Source organism: Triplophysa dalaica, chromosome 3 (assembly GCF_015846415.1).
Source record: "Triplophysa dalaica isolate WHDGS20190420 chromosome 3, ASM1584641v1, whole genome shotgun sequence".
NCBI classification, from domain to species: Eukaryota; Metazoa; Chordata; class Actinopteri; order Cypriniformes; family Nemacheilidae; genus Triplophysa; species Triplophysa dalaica.
This window is the reverse complement of record NC_079544.1, coordinates 24,892,254-24,917,506: the sequence shown is the minus strand read 5'-3', so window position 1 is coordinate 24,917,506 and position 25,253 is coordinate 24,892,254. Positions and strand designations below refer to the sequence as shown.

General features: G+C 38.0%; 1 protein-coding gene across 2 annotated transcripts; it reads right to left on the bottom strand.

The window, feature by feature from the left end:
- Positions 1-1,913: 1,913 nt before the first annotated feature.
- arhgap45a (Rho GTPase activating protein 45a) lies at positions 1,914-24,650 on the bottom strand. 2 transcript variants are annotated; one of them, XM_056743813.1, is made up of 23 exons: positions 24,454-24,650; positions 22,966-23,344; positions 17,168-17,314; positions 16,686-16,770; positions 12,428-12,500; positions 11,556-11,634; positions 11,285-11,416; positions 10,791-10,852; positions 9,957-10,067; positions 9,013-9,093; positions 8,704-8,883; positions 8,313-8,450; positions 7,787-7,977; positions 7,293-7,402; positions 6,690-6,791; positions 5,808-5,906; positions 5,129-5,292; positions 4,720-4,908; positions 4,280-4,417; positions 3,962-4,200; positions 3,408-3,639; positions 3,185-3,236; positions 1,914-2,739 (listed from the first exon to the last, which is right to left on the bottom strand). In XM_056743813.1, the coding sequence occupies exons 1-23, from the start codon at positions 24,544-24,546 to the stop codon at positions 2,495-2,497; spliced, it is 3,321 nt and encodes a 1,106-aa protein (XP_056599791.1). In that variant the 5' UTR covers positions 24,547-24,650; the 3' UTR covers positions 1,914-2,494. The 2 variants fall into 2 exon arrangements, with proteins under 2 accessions (XP_056599791.1, XP_056599792.1); XM_056743814.1 differs by lacking the exon at positions 5,808-5,906.
- Positions 24,651-25,253: the final 603 nt, after the last annotated feature.

The following is a 25,253-nucleotide window of genomic DNA, read 5'->3' as shown; positions in this document are numbered from 1 at the left end:
GCAGGACCAAAATAAATGAGAAAACATTTGCAAAAAGAGCATTCTAAATTGATATCAATTTTAAACTTTCGCAGAAATTCTTTTGTAGGATAAACTATGAATTAATTTATATGATATTGCCTTGAAGAACTTTTGAGGTAATTACTAAACTTTAGTCCAATTTACGTTATTAAAGAAATTGTTCAAGTCGAAAACAACAGAAGGTGTCGAGATATATTCTCTTTAAAAAAACGAAGATCTAATTTTATACATATCGAGCCAATAGAGGTATGTTTGGGTTTAGGAAGACAGACATAAAATGGAGATATATATACATACTGCTTTTACATAGCATATGTACACCTGTAGGTATGTCACTGTTAAGCCAGTTAAATTATTTTAATGTAAAAGGTATCTTATATCTTGAGATAAAGTCTGCAAACGTAAATAAGGATCCTTCATTATTAACTAACTAAGCTAAAAATCTAAATAAACCGAGATATGAAATTCCTGATTAGAGAAGGATTTTGAAGATATTGTCTTAGCCAAATTATTTTAAAGGTGCTGTTTAGAGAGCTAAAGTCAATAAAATTAGGAGCCCCCTTTATCATATGAATTCACTATTACTGGTTTCTTAATGTAGTGAATCAAATTTTTCCACAGAAATTTTGTCCATCATATATTTTACAATTAAAAACGAGTTTCAACAGAAATCGATTTTAGCAGCATATGATAATAGAGAAAGGAGTGATTCAATACCATATAAGTTTTTTCAATAATGGGAAGAAAATTGGAGGGGCATTTAGTTTTATCGTTTTTATTTACTTTCATTCCCAAATACCTTACACTCTCTCTTTCAGGAATATTACAAATGAAGGTTTCCGAACAATTACCAACTGGAACTAGCTCACAGGCTTTAGAAAAGGACTTAAGCGTTCAATGCTGTGGTAAGCTACGAGACATTCTTCAAAAACAAAGCAATGTCGTCAGCTAACTGACTTATTACCACTTCGGAGCCGTCAATAGTAATTCCTTTTAAAGGGCTTTCTTTAATATGCAAATTTGAACAGTACCCTCCTTATGCAGGTGGTTCCTGAACACTAGTAATGGCAAAAGAGGAAGTGATCGAGCTGATGATTATATACTATCCACAGCAGCACGCTCACTGTTCTTACCTGAAAACTACAGGAGCTGATTTTGTTTACGTGAATGAATACATGTACATGTACTGTATATAAAGAGTGGCATCTCTATGAGCGAACAGCTTTGCAAACACTAATCAATAAACTCAAGGAGAGCCGGTTGTCCAGGATTCAGTTTGGCGATCCCGTAGCTGGATATTTTGGGCTGAAACAATGACAGGTAAGAAAATGATCTCATCTGAAAACATTCTTTGCTTCTTCATCACTAAACAAATTTTCAACATGACTGTGGTATGGAGATTTATTGGAGAGTTTATATGGAGAGTTATTTGCCCTTTAGACATCTCTCAATAAATGTTCTTTTGTCCATTAGCAACTATTATTATAGTAGACTATGCAATGTTGTGCATAATTTGCTTTATGAATATATATCAGCATCACAATAACATTACAGCTGACCAAAAAAATGTTTTTCTCTGTCTATCAGGTTGTTAAGATCATCAGACTCTTTGAAACCGCTGGACAATATATCACTTACAGACTTTACAGTAGCATGGATGTTTTTCATCATATACTTCAGGATTATGTGACCGTAGGTCTGTAAATGTTTTGATTTGTGCGTTTGTTCATGAACAATCCTTGTCTCTTGAGGAAGAATTATTTGGAGTTCCTCACGAAAGACATTAAAATATTTTTTTTTATTCCTGATTATGAAAATAAACCAGATTTTGTTTCCATGTTGCTAATATCACATTCAAGGAAAGGTAAACTGCTTAATCACATTAAAGCAAATCATCATCTATTCTTTATTAAATATTTTGTTTTCCAAAATATATACACTGTTATTTAATTCAGTCAATGTTTGTCAAAGTTATGTTAAGTGTTTATCAAGTTATCAGTAAATATTTCCCATGTATCCGCAGTCACAGGGCTGTTCAGACAGTCGGTACTACCCTCCTGCTATCACAACATTAATGAAACACACAGATGAAAGAAGATTTCAGATGAAGGAAATCTTTGACACAACATCAGTGTCTCTTTCTCTCTTAAAAAAGTGTGTAACCATTCAAAGCAGCACACTGACCAGCAGCATGTCCACTGACACACACAGCCCACTATTAATTATCTTTTCATCTATTTTTCTCCTATAAACGGAACAGAAAACAACTCCAGTGCCTGTGTTTAAATGAGCAGATTTGAGCGTAGACAAAATATATTCAGAGAATAAAACCAGCTGACCATCATCTTATATATGAAGTATAATATATCTACAGTAAAATCATAATTGGTTAAACATGCTAAGAAAGCATGTTATCGTTTTGATGTATTTAACTCTTCTGTATTTTCTCTGTAAAATCGTAAGCTCAGTGATATCAGAGGTGCTCATTGTTTGATTCCGCTGCATCATCAGTACCGGTGGTCTGTTCAGGGATGGTCTCTGGTACGAATCCGCTCAGATCCAGACTTATTCTGGGACTCAGCTGATCTTCGTCTGTGCTGGTCTCGCTCTCCTGACTGAGCAGAGGGGGGCTCTGTGTGTCTCCTCCATTCATTTCATCTCCCTCAGAATCTGAGTCAGGTAAACATTCCTGAGAACCCGAAGAACCCACGGAGTCACCTGAGGAACATTCAGAAATAAAAGAAAGGATTAATCCAAAGTAGAGATGACTTCTACTCATTTTAAAGAATAAGAAATTACAGATTTCCCAACCCAATTTTTTTTTAACATTGGTGATTTTGCTAAAGAGTCGACAACAATTGAGGTTTGATGCAACCTTCTTAACGTAAACTAATAAAAACTGAATAGATCTGTCACAGAAAAATAAAACTTAATTTAACAAAAATACATTTCACTTAAAAATATATTGCAATATTTGTTCAAAACAAATCTTAATGTTTTTGTATTGCGATATGCGTTAATTACTGATATATTGCCACAACCCTAATACAAATATTGAAAAACCTTGTCATTTAAGTTTTTTTTACACTGGTGTAAAAAGGCGTTCCTGTGAAGCTGAAAACAGAACTCTACTAAGCATGTGCAGAAGTGTTATCTATCTCACCACATTCCCCATCTGCTGTGTTCTGTTCTTCATGAGTTCCAGCCTCACAATACTGCACAGAGGAGAATTAAACAAAGACATCTGTGATTAAACGCTGCCTATCTCCTCTACACCGATGAGCTTTCACACAATTTAGAAATTAAAATAATTTGTACAGGAAACAGAATGATATGTAGCGATTTTGCTCTCAAAAGACTCTTTGAGGAATGACTTAAGTGCAGACCTGGCCTCCTGTCACACAGGTGGATGAAGGTGAGGTCGTTGATGAAGATGAGATGAAGATGTTGTGTTGGAAGATGATTAGAGCCTCGACGATTCGAGCCTGATGTGGATAATCCACCAGAGATGAGAGGGACACCGTCGCTCCGGTGGGTTTGGGTCTCATCAGAGTCGGGCCAAACACGATGCCTAAATTACTGCCGCTCATTTTATTATCCTGCTCCACTTCACACACTCTGACACACACAAATCAACAATGATCATTATACAGCCATCTTATTTATTCTCTGATGAATAGCATTTCGATTTGAATTTTTTTAGGCTCAACAACACCTGTTGTTTTCATTACTTGAACAGTACATCCTTTTATTCATTTATTACATTTATGATTAGATGAATATTTTGTTTGTTCTTTTCAACAATTTTATGACAATATTAAATTAATATTTTTTTCCAAAGCAAAAGGTTGATATTTAAATCGAAAAATGACACGTTTTGCCTTATTTTAATTGTGAGACTCTGTAGTTCCATCATGAACCTCTAGTTGTCATACGTTACCTGTGCAGGTGTCTCACGATGTATTTCAGCGTGGAGATGTTGGGTCCCGGCAGGCGTTTCAGCAGCTCTCTGAGTTTCTCCACCAGCGTCAACACTTCTGCATCCGTTTCTGACCCTCGATCCACCAGCTCAGGTCCCTTCACCTCCTCACCCGCCTCTGAATGGTTTGAGTTCAGACTTTCCTTCGCCAAACCCATCAGGTCATGATACACACGGAACGGCATGATGGGTTCTGGAAGCTGAGAAATAGTCATATAAGAGTAATATCCTGTCATCTAAATCACTAAAGACCTGAGGGGTGTGAGGTGACTCACTCACCTGTCTGAGGTAAAGTTTTAACACATTACTGATGTCGTGAGGAGATGCTTGCGACAGCTCCACCAGCTCTTTACCATTCTCAAACGCTTGACACAACTTCTCCACGCGGGTCTTCACTCCATTCACACGATAGATTCCCTGCAGACACACAGAAACGTGTTTACAATCCGTATACATGTTCGTGCTCTTATTGTGTATGTTTTTCTACATAACATATATGTAATGCCAAATCATTTCTTCATGATATGCTCAAACTGATTCATTTACAAATTATTGAAGTTGAGAACTTCGTTTGGATCGTAAGAACATATTGGCATCATCAAAATCAGTTTAATTTCAAAAGAATGTGCATTAAAAAGAAAAATAATTTAAAGAGAGTGATGCTTTTTAATGACTTTAACAGACGTCGAGAAAATAAATGAACATTTATTCTCTTGTACCTTCATTTTAAGCGCTCTCTTCTCGATCTCTGTGATGCATTTCTTAATGATGAAGGGCACACCATTGTCATCACCCTGCAGGACCTGAGAGAAATCCCGACCGAACAGCTGCAGACGGCCCTGGAGCTTCTTATGACCACACTGAATCGCCAAAGACTCTAAACACTTCTTATGACACGCCAGAAAACACTGACACACACACAGCGGCCATCAGCAACACCTCTTCAAATAACTCTAAATAAAACTTATGAAGATGAGAAATTTAAATTGCGTAATGAGGTAAAGAAAACATTATTATTATTATCAGACCAGAATGATGTGATATGTAATATAAAAAATGCTTATATTTGTAACCTTTATTCTATAAAACAATATTATATAATTAAAAAATTGAATAGGTCTGTCCTACCTCTTCACATTCTGCACCCTGGAAATACACATAGCTATCACATTCTCTGCACTTTGACGGCGTACGCAGTTTCCGCAGGCGATGCGTTTTTGCAGCTTTTGATAATCCAACGTTCCTGAAAGGTCCAGTGGGAGCTGCGCTTTCCGGCTCAATACCGTTGCTACCTGAAACACACATCAACACTCACACATACTGAAACAGCCTTGCCCTATACTACTGTATGACTAAATTATTCTAGTATATAATACTACATGATAGCTAGCTATATACAACAAAACTGCACCCACACGTTAGAAAAAAATGCACTTTAATATTTATATTGTTTATTCTCTAGACAATAATCAGAGTTACGAAAGAGCAAATCATGACTTTTGAGTCTCCTGATTCTGCCCATTAATCTATAGTTTTGCATTTCAAAAGGGTCTCAAAATTGTGCTCATATTGCAAGGTAGCAAAAACTTCAAAAAGATCTCAACATGAACTCAAAAGTATCAAAATCATATTCTACTAAGATTAAAGCATCTATGCACATTTACAATCTGCACACTGTATAGTTGCAATTATTTGACCCTTCTGAGACTTAATAAAACATCCATGAGAGACCTGAATCCTAAAAGCATAAGTTTGCTGTGTCATAATCAGTTTGTAAGCCAAGCGTGAGATGTTATGTGTGTCTCACTTTGTTCAAACGGGGTCATGGTACCAACTCTATCATCTAGATCTTCATTGGATGACAAAGTGGCAGCAGACACCGGTCGGGAAGGTTTTGAGATGTCTCCTTTAAACGAAACATTATGATAACATCTTCTGTAAAAGACTCTTACATTTGTGTAAATCAGAGTGATGTGTATTAGGTGTGTGTTTGTACGACCGATCTAAATGACTGGATTGATTGTCATTACACTGAAGCTACTGCGCCACCATGTTGGTTATGTCCACACTCTCTATTAAATTATTATCACATATTAATGATAAAACAGTTCCTTACCAGTCCCGGTTTTTATGTCTAAAGTCTCACCGTACATTCTAACAGCGAATACGTCTTAAGCATGTAAGTGGTAAATTATTTAAAGTCAAGATTTTTCCCATTTTATTAGATATAGAGTGAGATACGTTCATTTTCATTACAGTACCGTATGTATCAGATCAGCAGACTCACGAGACACCTCAACATATGACAAATGTATTTATTCTGATATGTTCTTTAAGTTATGAAGCTTTATTTCTAAACATTTACACATGTGTCATTACAACAGTGTGCAATACACAGACACCTTCAACGCATTGATTTCTATACTTCGCAATTCTGCCGAAAATAAATATTGGAATGGAATTGTAACAAATTAATTCAAACACATATGTGAACTTAAACCTATCGCACACCTAATAAGTAAAAAAACGGGTTATTTTAGATCATCGTTTTGTTTGTGAGCCAATGACGCTCTCCGGCAGTAGGGCACACCAAGATGGCTGCGCGATCACTTCCAGCGGCTTCACCTCCTGCCGTTGGTTTAGTGTTCCAGGCGCAATCCAGTCATTTATATAGATCAGTGGTTTATACCTGTGCTGGATGATGGTGATCCAAGTCCACTGCCTGCACAAACACTATCTGTATCACTCAGTGTGGACGGCCAGGACTTATGAGCCTGCTGATGATCTCGACCTGTCAACATCAAACACATCATCAAAGAAACTTTAGAATTCAAAAGTATTCTTTTTTTTTCTACAAAATAAATACAGTCCTCTTAGGTGTGCTCTCCAAAGCATAATTTCATTATATGAAATTAAAATAATCAATAAAAATGGTAGACCTCTGCACAAAAATCAATAACAGAGTACAGATTAGTTTTAATTTAATTTATTACAATTATATACAACTGTGGTAAGGAAGGCGGGGCCGGTGGCGTGAGTGATAGCAGCAGTCCTATTGCTCGTCCTTTTATGCTCCCGATTTCCTCCGTGAGATCCGCCTCCCTCACCACAACAATAAAATATTAATATAAAATAAATTGTTATATAACTATCCACTAGCCAGACCAATAACAAATCACAGACCGGAACTTAACTTCAGTCCAAATTGTCTACATTTTAAAATTAAATGTGTAAGCATTTTTTATAATTTAGTGTGTTCTTAATCAACCAACAGCATAAGAGCATAACTGACCTTGACCACGTCTTTGTTTAACCACACCCCCCTCTCCTAACCCCACCTCCTCTGTGGTGGGCGGAGTCTCCGAGCTGTTACAGAGGCTGTTGTTCCGGGTCCGAAGAGGCCTGAAAAGGGTAAAATAAAATAAAAAAAAATTTTTTTTCGATAAAGTGCAGAACTTCATAAACAAGTACAGTCACATTTAATTTTATGTGCAAAAGAAAACAATATTACAGATTTCTGCTCAAGTTCTGTGCACATACAGAAATTTACCCAAATACAGAAAATGCGATTCACAATATGGATCACAAACATTGCTGAATCACATTAGAAAAAGATAAAGAGATTATTACACGGCTGGAATACTCGATAATTGTTACAAATAATCAAATGATCGTAACAAAATGAAGCTGAGTTAGTTGTAATAGGTTGTATAAGAAAGTTCCCATGATGCTTTACTCCAAAACTCTGAATCTCAACGTAAACGCTCTAATAATCACAAATCTTACTGGTGGTTGGACGCAGAATACGGCTCAAACTGGTACTGTACTGGTTCTTCAGTCCTGAGCTGCAGGTTTTTGACGTAAGCGGCGTACTGCTGCGCTGGATCGTACAGCTTACAGCTCTCACACAACGTCTGAAAATGAACCGGCAGAGCTGCCGTCTGCACGTGCATCGTCTGATAGTATGAGATCGTAGACTGGACAAAACAGAATCAAGAGTATAACTATTGAATAGGGAATCCACATACTGATATCAAGAACTGGGGACACTGTGTGTTAAAAAACAGATTCTGAATGTTAAAAACATGATAGAGTGACATCTTTTTAGATTAGATTCAACTTTATTGTCATTACACATATACAGGTACAGTGTAACGAAATGTAGTTTAGGTCTAACCAGAAGTGCAATTAGCAAGTGCAGATATACAGTGTGAATAAATACAGAATACAATATTAGGAAAATAATTTACGTTGGGCATGTACTATGAAAATATGACATGCCCATCTTTGAGGTGTGTGATGGTTCTCTCACCGCTCGTAAGATCTGATCTGTCTGTCTGATGAGCTCCTGGATCTGTTTCAGCACGTTCACTTTCATGTCCTCCAGCTCCTGATGTTTTGTCGTTGCGTCTGCGATGCAGGTGCGATACGTGGCCTGCGCCTCCTCTGCCTGCGCGCACACACTGCTGTGTATACCATCTACTGTATGTGCTATTTCTTTTTATTTTATCTGAATTGTATCTATTCGTGTTTACCTCATACTTAACAAAAAAAACAACACTGGATCGTAAACTAACATTATAAGGGAATGTCAGAAAAGTTTCACACGGACGAATTTAGTAAAGTCAAATGTATCGATGTGGTTAGAAACACAGTGTGTTGTTTGCTCTTGTTTGTGTCATTTCCTGTCTGAGCGCGCTGACCTTGTTGCGAGCTTCCTCCTCCAGTCGTCTCTTCTTGTCCAGTACTTTAGTGGTTGAGCTAGTTCCTGTTCCGCTCTGTTCCTCTTCAACCCTATTGGCCGCTGCGCGAGCTCTCTCGTACTCCTCACAACGGCTGATGTACAGGTGACGCGCCTTACGAAGATTCGACTCTGCATCAGCCTGAACAACACAAACACACACATGAATTAACAAACCTCAATAGGAAAAGACACAAACAAACACACAAAACTTAATTTGAATAAACACAAACGCATGTTTACGATCCAGTTAATGTACAGTGTAAAGTACCAGTTTTCTTTTGGCTCTCTGCCACAGTTCTTTGATATCTCGCCGTTTCTTCTCATGTTCGTGTCTGCGCTGTGTCATGGGCTGAGAGGAAGAGAGAGAGAGAGAGAGAGGCAATGTGTTAAACGTCCTCATGTGGGAGTCACTTTGGATTAAAGCATCTGTGAAATAAATGTATAAAAACAATGTCACACTTTAAACTGTGAAACACTTTTACTCTACTCTGCATAACAGTAAAGCTGCGTTCACATTACCGGTGACTTTGTTACTGTGTGTCAGCCGAAATCCATTATAAATCAAAGCAAAAAAATGTTTGTGTGAGTGTTAGGTTTAAAGTCGCAATAAATTCAAGAGGATAAATTTGACATGTTTTACACAGTGTTGCAGTGGTAATTATAAATGATTTATTTGTGCACACCATTTTTTTTATTAATTTGCACTTGCAATCTTTCGTCAAGAAAAATAAGCTCCTTTCCCCTTCTAAACAACAAGGCTTCACAACATGATGTCATCAACATACAGTATGTGTATAGATGTTACATATGTGTGTGTGACCTGCAGAGAAGAGTGTGCATAGATGTTATGTGTATGTGTGTGACCTGCAGAGAAGAGTGTGTATAGATGTTTTTGTGTGTGTGAGCTGCAGAGAAGAGTGTTTATAGATATTATTTGTGTGTGACCTGCAGAGAAGAGTGTGTATAGATGTTATTTGTGTGTGTGGGTGTACGTGTTTGACCTGCAAAGAAGAGTGTGTATAGGTGTTATTTGTGTGTGTGTGTGTGTGTGTGTGTGTATTGGTTTAGCTATTTGTGAGGGCCAAATTTGGCTGGTCCTCAATCAATTTAAATGCTAATAATTGGGTCAAATTGTGATTTTCTTTAAATCTAATATCTTGCACATTTTTGTCTGTGTGTGTGTGTAGATGTTATGTTGTGAGCGTGTGTTACCTGCAGAAATGAGTGTGTATAGATGTTATTTGTGGCCTGCTGTAAACCGCAGCTCTGATCTGAGTCCTGCTCAAGAGCCAAAGAGAAGATAGACAACAAGGGCATGTGTTCCTGAGAGAGAGAAAGAGAGAGACAGATAAATGCAACCTTACTGTATATACACGATATATGACGAAACAGAACCACATTAACAACTGCACCAGAAACTTTTGACAGAACATCAATCCTTTTTTTACTATGGAGCAGTGCATAATTTGTGTATTTTATTGTTATGTTGTACCATGTTGTAGTGCTGTGAGTGTTAGAAAGGTGCATTACAAATAAATTGTATTTTTATTATTATAATCCTGACTCCAGAATGAGCCTTATCAATACTAAAAGCCAGAAATCAGTATGCATAATGGGCAGTATCTGCAAAACCTCAGCAACCAAAAAAAAACAGTTTGAGAGAAATATCCTGATGGTCTAAAGCAGTGGTCACCAACCCTGCTCCTTGAGATCGACCGTCCTGAAGATTTCAGCTCTAACCCCAATCAAACACACCTGAACTATCTAATCAAGGTGTTCAGGTTTGCTTGATAATTACAGATAGGTGTGCTGAAGCAGGGTTGGAGCTACAGTCTGCAGGACGGTCGATCTCAAGGAGCAGGGTTGGTGACCACTGGTCTAAAGCATCTGTCATTAAACTCAAAAAGTTTACAGATTAAAAACGGCATAAATCTGTTTGTTAAATACATTATAAGAGAGCAAAAGATGACATGCAAACATTTTGTTATCAAATGCAATGTCAAGCAAGTGATAAATCTCTTCATATTATCAATCTTTTGTATTTACCTGAATGATTGTCTGTTTGCAGGACTGATAGAGTCTCTGAAGTCCTTTTGAAAACTCATTTTCTGTGACAGAAACAAAAGAATGAGACCATTGAACAAACACATTCACTTCACTCATCTGACTCATGACATTCACAGGTTTGTGTTAGTGACAGAATGACAGATTATTTTGGGGTGAACTATCCCTTTAACAAATATATAAAAAAATACATTTACATTTATGCATTAAGCAGACGCTTTTATCCAAAGCGATTTACATTGTATTATCCTATACATTTATAAATACGTATTTGCAATCCTCTGGGATCGAACCCATAACCTTGTGTTGTTAAGACACTCTAGCCACTGAGCTACAGGAAGAGAATAAAACATAAAACACGGATCTGCAAATGTCACAAATGACCAATCATAATCCAGTATTTACAGAAATACAGTAATTAAGTGATGTGTAATAATTGCTTTTTTATTTCATCAGACAGAAGTAAATGATGTCACCGAGAGTGATTCTCTTGTCCACGTAGCCGATGATGTCTTTCATGTATTTGGCGATGGATTTGGCGTAATTGAGAGCCGAGTCGACTCCACCTTCACTGCGCTGCAGAAGAATATCAACCTCCTGTGGACTCACTGTTGACACACAACACAGATTCACAGTCATTCATCTGACACACTCAAACCTGCCTGTTACCATGTCAATAATATACAGTATCTTTCATAAATACCAGACGTGTGTGTCTGAGTGTGTGTGAGAAAGAGAGAGACCCACTGCAGTCTTGATGACTGTATTCACCCCCTCCATCAGATCCCTGTGATGATGATGAAACCCTGTACAGATCCTCCATAGACTACACACACAAACACACACACACAATGAAGTTAACAAGTTATTACTTGATACACATTTCCAATATCTATTGCAATTTTGATACCACAGCAAAAATAAACCTATTTTTAATTATTATATGTAATGATTGATTGATAATTATACATATTTATTGTTACATTAAAAATAAAATGCATAAAAAATAAAACAAATCTAACCCTAAAGAATAAAAATAAAATAAATGAAAAATAAAATCACCCCAACCCTAAACATTTTTAATGAAATGCAATAAAAGAGAATAACGCTAATATATATTTTTTGTTTTTTTTATAAATAATAAAATAAAAAGTAATAATGCTTGGAATAACACACACAGCAGAATCAGGGACATAATGTGCGTGTTTGTGGTGAGATGTGTAATATACTACACTTCACTTCCTTTTCTGTTGACTGTCAGCACATTCAGTGGTCTACCGTTTATTACTTAACCTTTTTGAGGCTGAAAATCATCAATATCTCTCACTATTTCATCATGATTGGTTGAAATACATTTCACAGCTGTGTGTTAAGTGTGTTGTGTTTGTTGCCTGAAACAAATGAGGCGAGCGAAAATGCAGCGGCAGTATTTCTGCGAAAAGGATGTGACTGGTTCTTCTGGACATGACAAAAATACTTCTGTGTGTCATTCGTCATGTGTTTCTAACAGAAGTGTGTCGTCTCTGAGCAACGGTTAGAATATACAAAGGTGCTGAGGAAACTGAACGCTTGCAGGAAGCAACCCACACACACTTCCAACAACATCAGCACACACTCACCCGGCTCTTCTCTGTCAGCGGCAGGGACAGAAGAGTCGAGCTGTCAATCTCACCCATCAGCAACTCAGAAACACTGAAAAACAGAATTATGTCTCAGATGTTCATCTTGAATTTATTTAGGAGAAATAAAAATAGAAACAAAATAGTGAATGCAGCACAAATATACAGCTCTAAAATCATTTTCTCCTGGGATGATTAGATATATTATGTTGAAATCTCTGACTTTGGTGTAGTGGCTCATTCGATCTCTTCTGAAATTCTACTGGATTATTAGATTATCACCTGTTGCTCTCAAAACTATTTATTTTGATGACTTGTCAGTCAAATGTCATTAATGTCAATGTAGTCTCTGAGGTCGGTTGCACTATTATAGCTAAGGGTGCGTTCATATTTCTAGTTTGGTTCTTTTAGTCCGGACCAAAAAGAAAAAAAAATGTAGTCCTGGATCGCTTGGCGTTCGCACTGGCATTTTAACAACGTACCTTAAGATATTGAACCTAACAGCTTAATGTAACGTTGCATGAAGAGTTTAAAGCAGTCAAAACGGCGCCAAGAAGTCATCCGTTAACTGCGCAAGCACATATCTTTTAACTTTCCTTTTATATTTCCAAATCACTTGATTCTCGTATCGTATATTGTTATCACTTCCTGTTTTTGGTTCGGTGTTGCGTTCATATTTCAATTGAACTGCACTTGAGTTCATTTGAAAGTGGACCGAGACCCATCTTTAAAACGGTCTCGGTCTACTTGTTTAGAGCGCACCGGGGTTAGGGTGACAGTGTTCACACTTAAACAAATAAACGGCACTAACAGAGCAATTGCACCAGAGTTTGTTTTAATCGAACCAAACATGGCATATATGAACAGATACAACTTACAGTATATGACTAATATAGATTTTTGTGTGGCAACATTTAAGCATAACTTGATGTATTAACTGTATGTCAGGCATAAACCTTGCATCTTTGTTGTAACGTTGCATTTTTTAATAAATCATTACTGTTGGGCACCATTTATGTTCATCTGTGGGTTTTGCAAAAATTAAATTCAGCAACGCAGTGATTCATTTGTTTTAAAAATAAAAGGATTTTTTCAGGTCCTAAAATGTTGAAGCTTCCAATCTAGTGCAAGGGATGAAATAAAACAGCAGACTGACTGAACTGAATAAATAAACTCTGGTTTACCCGACAGACTTTATTTCTTTAGACATGCTGAAAGTAACACTTCTTACATTTTAGGAGAGAAAATACATAGTGAAAAAATGTGTTGGCCAAATAAATACAGAAATATACAGAATATGATAAATAATATGATAAATCTGTAGCATTGGGATTGCCAAAAAACACAGAGTACATTCCGGTCGTATAACACTGGCGCTACGTTCAAAAACGCCTATTTCCATACTATATAGTAGGCAAAAATGAGTATGAGACAGGAATTAGGGGCAGTCGTGGCATAATGGTTAGAGGGTTGGACTCGTGACCAGAAGGTTGCCGGTTCGATCCTCAGGTCAGGCGGGTAACGATTGAGGTGTCCTTGAGCAAGGCACCTAACCCCTACTTGCTCCCCGGGCGCTGAAGCGATAGCTGCCCACTGCTTTGGGTGTATGTGTGTTCACCACTTGCTGTGTGCGTGTGTTCACTACTCTCTGGATGGGTTGAAAGCAGAGGTATATCTCGGATATGGGTCACCATAACTGACAAATTGGTCACTTCCACTTTTTTTTTTCTTTTCATATTATGTCCGAAACCGCAGTATGCAAAAACAGTTGGCCGAGAAATACCCGGATGGTATACTACTTCTGCCGAGATTCGCGAGTGTGGATTGGATGGACACTTCTCCATCCCATGAGCCACGAGAGCTGCGGTCAAATTTCAAAAGTAAATGAAATAAATTTAGTGGAAAACCTGAAGGCGGACATCCATTTTTAATGTAAGTGCCAATACATGAATTTCTCGTGACTAAATCATGTTTTTATCAAGGCTCACGTGTAGGTTGTTGATAATACATCATAGGTCAAAGAGCATAAGGGTCACATGACCATAAAAATCGCGGACCGTTTTGTCCGAAATGTATTCATACTACTCCCACTCATACTATATAGAACGTACTAATTTGTCGGGCCGATAGGTATGCGATATAAGACAAAGCATGGCTGTTTTCGAATAGCCCCCTACACCCTAATATAGTCCACTATTTGAGGGGACATCCATTTTTAGTGTTGTCCAAATTCATAGTGGACATTATTTAGTTCACTTATTCAATCCCATGATGCATCATAATAACGAGTGAACAACCGACGTACACTCACGGCTAGCTGCTAGCCATCTATCATTATGACGCGTTCAATGAATTCCCACGTCCCGGCAGAAGATGGCGCCCGCAGCATTTCCAGTGCACAGAGTGTCCGAATTCACTCGTTTTCACCAGCTCCTTATAGAGGACCGCCGTCAGTAACAACCAGGAATACTGCTTTATATCGACAGATATTCCATTAAACCCTCGTCATCAGCTAAGAATCTTGGCGTTCTATTCGATAGTAATCTGTCATTTGTCGCCAACACCAGTAAAATTGCGTTTTTCTATTTTAAGAATATATCCAAACTACGTCAAATGCTGTCACTGTTAGATGCAGAGAAGTTAAAGGGGTTTTTTTTTCTCGATTGGAGTTTTGGTTTCCTAGCCAACGTTTGCATACTGTTTTGCACTATTTGCCTGGCTGCGGGGGCTGCTTTAGAATTCAGAAGTTTTACATAATTAATATTGCATATAGAAATGTATAGTCTGTTTAATATTTGACCTGTGTTTCTCTGTCCTTTATCCTAAATGTGTGCTTTCACTGTGAGTGCGTGCGTGTCTGTCTGTGTGTAGTGTGTGTGCGTATGTTCGTCCATCCGTGTGTGTGTGGATGTCGATGTGTGTAAATATGTGTGCATATTGTGTGTGTGGAGCGTTTGTATGTGGGTGTGTCTGTCTTCTGTGTTTTCACCTTTTTCTTGTTTTTACAGGTATATGACTTTAGTTGTTTTGCTTATAGTCAATATGTCTCGTGTACAGCTGCTTTGTAACAATGGAAATTGTAAAAAGCGCTATATAAATAAAGTTGAGTTGAGTAATGTAGGGAATAGTGAATGAGGGTATAGTGAGCGATTTTGGCCACAGCCACTGTATGGGCCAAGTAGGATTTTTGGCAGGCAAATATGGGTGTTTTTTAGGGAAAAAGAAAATAAATTAATGTATAAGCGATATGACAGATCCTCTTTACATCACTTAAGCCAAAACATCTCCATAGTCGATGCGTTCCAAACGGGATATATCGCCCTCCGAAGGACCCTTCGGGAAGGGGACAACACATAAACATCGGTCCAAATAAAGAGAAAATGGCGTTGTTTTAAATGCTCATTTTGCCAAGAAAATGTTGAACGGACACATTAAAATGATACAATTGCGTTTTCACTTTACCATTGCGTTTACACATCAAGAGCTTTACTACTCAAAGGGAGTAGGGCATAGGGATAATCACTTCGGAATAGAACGCAGGGAGTGTTATAGCCTACAACCGGAAATTAGTCTGCAGACTCTGGCGTAGCAAAAGCTAACCAGCAACATCTTTTGCAACTAGCCCAATGTGCTTGCTGTGAGCAGTATTAAACATCATAAATCTGTTTAAATGAATAAAATACACTTTGGACACTTACCCCCTTCTGTTCATAATTTTTTCCATATTTTAGAATAATAATGAACTCATCAAAAGTATGAAATGGAACTATGGGAATTATGTTTTAACAAAAAAAAATCTTCGCCTTTTGACTAGAATTTGCAGAAATGTTCTCTTGTCATTTTCTCAAGCACCTTCTTGAGGTCTCGCGCTGAGATGCTTTTTAAACAATATTAAAGGAGTATTCATCTATTTTGTGCTCTTATTGGGTGCACTTTTTTCATTATTCAGTCAAAGTCATCCGTCTCAAAAAACTTTGACCAGTGGTGTATGTCATCCATAGCTTCAGTTGGGATCATGCGTTCAATTGACAATAGAAGCATGTACATACAAAGTGTACCACTCAAATGCTATGTGAATCACTTTGGATAAGTGTTAGCCAAATGTAATATACAAATCATACAGCTTCACACATTTATGACACTAAGAAGCTTTGAAACGGCGTATTATGTAAAAACACCTAAAAAAAACTCTTGAAAACTGTAGTTACAGAATACAAGGTTAAACACTGAAGTAAATAAGCAGGTGATTCAGTCTTACTTGCTGCTGAAAGCCACGGCGATGGTCTCGATGGCTTTCTCAAAATCTTTCTTCTGGGCATCAGTGGTGCCTTCATAACTGAACCCTGAGAGACACGGAAAAGAGACAATTATAAACAGATCTACACACGCTTCTGCTTTACTCACAAATAAAACCAGAAGTGACATCACAGTAATGTGGAACACCTGTATTAATGATGGTCAGACCAGTTTAATGAGTGTTCATGTAACACAAACACACACGGAACATGATTTTTTGTTCCATTTCTCAAAATATCTTCGTTTGTGTTCCACTGAAGAAAGACTCGAATACAGATTTACAACCACATGGCAGTGAATAAATGATGAAAGAATTTTAATATTTTTGTCCAATTGTTTATGTTTCTTAAAAATGCTTTGCATCAGTTGTTATTTCATGTTGGTGTATGGTGTGTTCATAGAGAAGTGAGAGAGGGAAAGACTGGTGATGGCGGTTGAACTGACCTTTAACCTTTGAGATAAGAGTTCCCGCGGCGGTGAGAGTTTCTACAGTGTTGAGGAGAGGATAAGTGCTGATGACCTGACGTAACACTCGTAACACTTCACCCAAACACTCGTGAACAGCAGAGCGGCTCTGAACGTCTTCTTTAGCTGCACACATACAAACAGTGAGAGAGACACTTTAAATATCACAGCGACACTAAAAACTATTTACACACATCACACTTAAAAATATCTGAATGTAAAACACATGCTAAACTCCCTCCCTGCACCCACTCCCCTCTCTTGCCCCATGCACCACTGAACTCTGACCTCATCCTCAGGTCCTTCCACTCCCAACCCCCTAACCACAACATACACTGACCTGTACTAGTCACTTTAGGCAACATTGGACTACCCACTACCGCATTCTGCATCGCTCTGCCCATCTTCAACTACCTCTTCTGACAGGTTAAACAAAGCCTTCTCTCTTCGTCACTTTAAAAAGACTAATAAGCTCTTTGCACTTCCTCACATCTGCACTGTTGTATATTTCACTGGTTTCTTCATTTTCATTTTTAAAATATAAAAGTTGTATTTTTCATATATATAATAATCTGTATTTGGTAACTATATTTTTATTCTGTGAGTGTTATTTGTATGCACCATGGGTACGAGAGTAACGTTTTTCCACCCTCCATATGTATGTACTGTACATGTGTCAGAATTAACAAAAAAGCAGACTTTGACTTTGACAAAACAAAGACGAATCACCCTTGGAAAAATCACAACATAGATAGAAACAAGCACACACAGACATGCACACACACACACACACACACACACACACAGAGTCACACGCACACACAGACACACACGTACACAGACACGCAAGCACACAGACACACAGACACACAGACACGCAAGCACACAGACAAGCACGCACACAGACACGCAAACAGACACCCACACACACATGCATACACAGATACGCACAAACAGACGCACGCACACACAAACAGAGACACACATACACACAAAAAAGCAATAATAACTCTTGGCCTGTTTCACACATTTACATTTATGAATTTGGTAGACGTTTTAATCCAAAGCGACATTACATTACATTGCATTATACTATGTATTTGTTTCTAAGTATGTGCAATCCCCTGGGATCGAACTCACAACCTTGCGTTGTTAACACAATGCTCTTACCACTGAGCTACAGGAATCACACACGTTTGATCAGTCGTAACAACAAAAAATAAATCTTCTATTAATTTGTAACTAAGGCATAGTCCAAGCTTAAAGTCACCATGAAACAGAAGTTGCGATTGACTACTTTTCCGTATTGTGACGTACATCCGAGTGCAACAGCTTCTGAACTTAGAAAATAATGTGTGGCAGGGCTTTATTTTGGCATTCCCATTTTGATTGGTTTGAATGCCAGTTTACACTCTGTTGTGGAGGAGAGGGCTAACTGGCCATTGGACAGTCAGTATAGTCCTACCTCTTTTTGTTGCTTACCTCATGTGGTGAAGCGTTGTTGTTGAGAGGGGGAGAGTAGCTTAATGTTTTTGATTAAAGATTGCAAGTGGATGCACGGATAAATCATTTATAAATATAAATATATCAAACTTTCCCTTTTGATTTCATGGCAACTTTAAGCTCTGCCTTGTCTGTAAAATCAGGGCTCTGTGATCCCAAACGATAGGAAGACATGTGGCATTGCTTCTTTTATAATTTACAGAAACCTGTGAGTTATTGTGTTCTACGCTTCCTACCAAACCCATCCCACAAAGCACCTCTCTGGACTTCCATTTAACACCACATTAGGGAACTGAAAGTTCACTGATGTTTCCATCACTTTAATACATCAGCTGAAACAAATCCTCTAAAGACAGAGTCATGGGTTCAATATCAAAAGATCCATCACTGACTTCACATCACTCTAACAACATCATCATAAATCAAAGTCAACGGGCATGAACAAAAGACTTGTGGGTAAAATGCAGGAGTTTGAGTCAGCAAGACAATGAAAGCTGTTGTTTTGAACTACAGAAGTCCTTCTGTGTTTAAACTTGTTCAGACTGCGGGTGTTCTCAAAAATGCAAAAAAACACCATGAAACAAACAGGTTTAGTGTTTCAAAAACTCAATCCTCTCTGACACAGAGCTGCCGGGGAATAATGAACTTCAACACTTTCATCTGTGTAACTGAGACCCTAGGTGCATCCTAAACTCACATACAAACTGTCCTCAACAGCATCTGAAATGAGTGTGTCCCAAATCACAGAATCATGAAATTAGTCTCCTTAAAGTACCCGGAACTTCTGTTTCCAGTGAAATTAACAAGTGGAAAGTATGCAGTACTGCAATGAACTTTGGTATTAACTATAGTAAAATGTAGTGAAATACTATGGATACTATAGTGTTTTTCAACCTTAACATGGCAATTGGGCAATTACAGAGCAATGGATGTGACATTCTGCGTTATGGACGCGACATAAATGGAGTTCTCCGAGAATTTATTTTTTATCAATATACGCAACCATTTGTTTATATTTGCCTAAACCATTGTTAATAGAGTCTAAACATCTGAAAAATGTCAGTCCATGAACAAATTTTCTATTTAAATAAAAATAAAGGGAAAAAAACATGCGTTATAGATGTGACAAAGAAAGCACACGTTTTTGGGAGACTTTGTAGGATTTCTGTACATTAAAATCCACAAACCTGGAGTAATTATACCCAACAAATGGAGAAGGGATGCCTCTTCGAAGAACATAAACAAGTTACTTTTTTTTATTTTCATGTACCCAGTACAATTATGGATGTGACAATCCTGAAAATTGCACTTATGTCACTTAAAAAAAAATCATGTACTAAAAATAAAACAAATGCTTTAAAAACTTGAGGAGATCTGTGCTGTTAGTATAGTAAAGTATAGTCAGCAGTGGCAGCCATATCACCCTGTAGCCCAAGACTGGTCCCACACTGGAGCTTAGGAGGGCTGAGCCTGGTCAGTACCTGGATGGGAGACCAGCTGGGAGAGCTAGGTTGCTGCGGGAAGAGGTGTTAGTGAGGGCAGCAGGGGATGCTCACCCTGTGGTATGTGTGGGTCCTAATGCCAACGTAAAATGATTGGGAACACTTTACCGTCAAAAAGCACCGTCCTTTGGATAAGAACCGAGGTTCTGACTCTCGATGGTCATTAAAAATCCCAGGATGTCCTTCCAATAAGAGTAGGGGTGTAACCCCGGCATCCCGGCCAAATCCACCCATTTGCCTCTATACATCATGGCCTTTTAATCATTAAGTGACTCTACACTGAATTAATAAATTAAATTATTTAGTAGACACACAAATCAACATCAAAACAAATACTGAATGAAGAAAGTTGTGTGTTGCCAGGGTGTTGCCACGCAGAAGATAATACGATAACACTCAAGGGTATTCTGGGTGGTTGCCAGGGTGTGGCTAGGTTGCTAAACAGCAGATAAGCACTGTGTGTGAAACTGCAGCATCTCCAGAATGTATGCATATATACAGTCAAGAGGTACATACTTTATGTAATTCAGTAAATGTGATGAGAAATGTTTGAGTTGATATTGAGATCTTCAATAATGTTGACTTTTGATTGCATACCTAACAAATCTGAGCTCAGTTTGACACATTTTTGACATCCCTTCTAAAACTCTAACGACTCTTTTTCTCTCAGGAAAAACATCTGAGGCATACATGTGACTTAAGGAAAGTCATCTACACTTCACTTAATCTCAATGACGTCTAGGAGAAATCATTGTGATATTAAAGAGTTTTCATGTCAGTGTGTTTAAAGGGAATGTTTTTAAAAAAGGAGTGTTTTACATAAGCAAGAGGGCTTGTGCATGTTGATTCACGTCTTGACCTCACCACACTTCCCTCACGTCTCACATTACTCAAAACTGTCCAGAGCAAACCTGACACATCACCATCCACCTATCACAGGAAATACAGCAGGTCACATGACAAACATCCCATTGAGTGTGATCAAACCTGCACAGACCTGCAGCTAAACAACAGCTCAACGAGTGAAATATCTACCGTGGCTTTCACAATTTCACAATTTCACACACACACACACACACACAAACAAATAACTGTATATCTAAACACACACACAACGCGACTTCACAGATGAAGATTTCATCGCTCAAACATTAATGGTCTGGATTTGGTCTAACTTCTGTCTGAAACGGCTGAAATATCAGAGATCTCATCTGTGATTTTTCATTTGTGCAGGAGGAGCACATCTACTGTACTGGCAGAAAGTTTTGAAATTACATTCGGAAACATCACGACTGAAACTCTACAAGCAGTGTAAATGTAAACAGGAAGTAAAACAGATGAAAATAGCGCACTTTGAGGAAGAACACGAGAATTGAGGGGAAAACTGACTGATGTAACAGAGTCTAAGACAATTTAGGAGACCATCCGACAGATGCCTGGAGATCTCCCACTCAAACATGTCAAAAAAACATATTTGGTTGTTCAATGCTGGAACATCACTTAATTTGGTTGGTGGTCTTGTTTTCTGTTTGATTGAGGTTAAATTACTATATTTAATAAATTCTACAAAATCTGAGGCCACCCTAGATCCATCTTGGGCCCCCCAAGTGGTTTGAGAACCACTGAGTTAAAGTGCAGGATGTAAAGGTGGGAATTCATATAAAAATGTCACGCTGAACTCTATATTTTAAAGTTGAATGAATCAATTTATGAGGTTTGAAGTGGCCTAAAATCGTATGAAACAGAATAACACATTTATTCTGACAGATTATAAATTAACAATAAACATTCACCAAAGAAGAAAAAAGGATTACAGATGAGATCTCCGCAACACCTCACTTTTTTCTTCTAGACCTCAATGAGATTAAATGGCAAACAAATCAAAACTTTAGCCGAAGTCTCACCTGTGTCTCAAAAAATCTGCAAATGTGTCTGTCATTAGAGTTTGAGAAGAGATGTCAACAATGTGTCAAACTAAGCTTAGATTTGTTGAGTCTACAATAAAAAGTCAATATTATTGAAGATCTCAATATGAACTCAAACATTTCTCATCAAATTTCCTCAAATCCAGATTATTTGACCTCGACAATCAACATTCATTTTCACCTCCAGACTCTTCATTTATTTAACAATTCCACTCTCGTTTGCTTCTCTTTTTAATCCTCTTGAGTAAATTAAGAGCAACATCTGAGAAATAAAATTCTCTTTAAGGTTGAGGACGGGCTATTTTGACATCATCGCCTAAGCGACCAATCACAAAGCTAACCCTAGGAACCCCATAATAATGATCGTAATAATTCTCAGAATTCTTAGGCAACCATACAGCGACACCCTGAAATCACCCAGAACACAGGCACAAGCGGTGACATCAGATCTGGGCTTTAGGTTTAACACTCTGAGAAAAAAGTGTTCGGCAGAGGACTGGACTTTTCTCAATAGGATGCAGCCAAGTAAATACAGTCTTTTAAGGGAAGGTAGGAGGGGGCTGAAACACACCGGATGTGTATAATCTCAAACCGAAGGTTACAAAGAAAACATCTGACGCACGGCTCCTCTTCCTTCCTCTCTTACAACATTGAAACGCATAGACAACACACACACACACACACACACGCCCAGAGAATTATCTGTCAACCCCGTTCAACCCAGAAAAAAAAATCACAGATGAGCTCTTTTTAATAGCTCAATTATCACTCCTTGACATCAATGAGATTAAATGAAGAGCACATGGAGTCTCATCTTTACATAACTTTTCTAACCCATCGCTCTTACCGTCACCCATCACCATGTCCTTCAGCTTCTCCACGGCCTCAGCGAACCGGGCGACGTCTCTGAGCAGCAGGGGAATGCTCTCCACCTCGATGACCGACCCCTCCACGACCTCTGTCTGGTGCCCGTGCATAAGACTGGCACGGATGTAACCCTTATGAAAACCCCACGTGCCAGCGGTCTGGAAGGGGAAACCAGCAGCGCTGGCATGACGGGTGAGACCCGACGGGCGTTTTAGAGGAGCGACGGGTGAACTGCACCCCACTAACTTTGAATGGGTGGACGGGGTTCCTGGACAGGACAAAGGGATGGAGTCTGGAGGTGTCAATGTAGACGGGCCATCGACAATGTCACTGTGAGAGTGCTCTTGAACAATAGACAACTGGAACAAATAGAGAGAATGAAGAACTAATGAAACTGTACACGGATGATGATAATGGAATGTCTTTAGAGATGAATATTAAAATGGTCCCATTTTTAAAGAATGTTACGTCCTATCAAACTTGTAAGAGTCACTTTCTTCTTCAGAACACAAAAGAAGAGATTTTGAAGAGTGTTGATAGTCAAACAACACTGAACCCCATTGACTTTTTTGACACATTGTGTGAACAAAACAAGCCACTGTGACGTTTCTTTAAATATCTTCTTTTGTGCTCCAGTGAAGAAAGACACACAAAGACAATAGAATGTTTGCGTAAACTATCAATTTAAATGAGGCTGATGTGCATTTTATGGTTCAAAGACAAAACAGAATATATGTTCACTGGTTTTTTTACCGGACTGACTCTTTGGTTGAATTTAAGCGCTTCTGACTCTAGCGTGACTTCCTCACAGTTAACTTTAACTGTTGCTTGCGACACCGAAACAAAGAGCAAGACGTCTCAACTGTTTCTTAACTCTTCACCACCAGGTAACCAGTTTAAAATACATAATAATCGTCATGAGATATAAATCACTATAGTATTTTAAATCACATGTAAAATAAAATTTAAGTCTGTTAAGTTATTTGGAGTAAACTCAAAAAAATTAATGTATTTGTTTAGAAGCAATACATTATACAACTGTACAGTATTTGCTTTCAACAATATTTTACTGAAATATAATTTTGTTTATAACCATTTGAGTAATGAGGAAATTATGTTGCATACGGTACCGTTATGTTTTTTTGGACCAACAATAAAATACAAGTTAAAAATGTAACACCAATTTCTAGAATCCTTTAATTATGAAGATCCCACAAGCTTCTTGTGTCTATAACAAACACGAAATGTTGACTCTAAACATAAAACTGGTCTGAACTTCTGGAAGTTATTCAAAGGAAACGTGTGAACTTGAATCCTGCACACGCCTAATAATAAACGCAAACTGTCGAGACGCTTTTACGCGCGGGCTTCATTAAGGTTAAACAAGTTCTTTAAGTATCAAACATGAAGCATTATAAACAATCTTGTTAACACTTGTGTATATTTAAGGACAGTTTTGTTATCTCACCGAAGGGTTTTGCGCTCCGGAGTTTCCTGCGTAACTCTTTTTGGATACTGAAGGTGTTTTGGCCGCCAACTCCTTCCTCTTTCTAGAAAACATCTTCACTCCAGGTTAACAAATGTTCAGAAACGAGGCAGACAGTGGTTAAAATGTCTCCCGAGTCTGTTCTGCGACTTTGACAGTTACTTCCCCATCAGACTTCACTCTTCCTGCTTAAGTGATGCTCTGTGACGCGCGTCAGCCTGTGCGCAAAGACGCGCGGCGCTGCTGGCACCTGCTGGAGGAGAGCCACAATACAAACATCTAGAACACATTCACAACCTTTAAGAGACGAAGTGTTTACTAAGGGATTCATGACAGAACACTTCAAAATGTCCTATTATAGTAATATTTGAAATGCAGGAACTTGGGCACAAGTGTCACTAATCAAATACTTGGTAATAAAGTGAAACAGGGTTGAAAATAAGTATAATGCAACTGCATCACTAAAGACCAATAATTCAGCTTGAGGTCTGTAAGATAAATGTGAGCAGAAAATGCTAATTTAATAATTTGACAGAGACTTTCAACCAAAGTGATTTACAGCCCAATACATTTTCAAAGTCAAAACTGTAGAATGACCAAACATGAACAACGATAGGCCTTACAAAGCCAACAAAAAGGAATAAATGATGAAAATAGTCATTTAATACCCGTGTCATTCAAACTATATAAACGTATACATTTATCATTATGAGTTTCCATGGGGCTCAAACCCATGACCCTGGTGTTCCTTTTAAGCCTTACACTAAAAAATGACAATGATA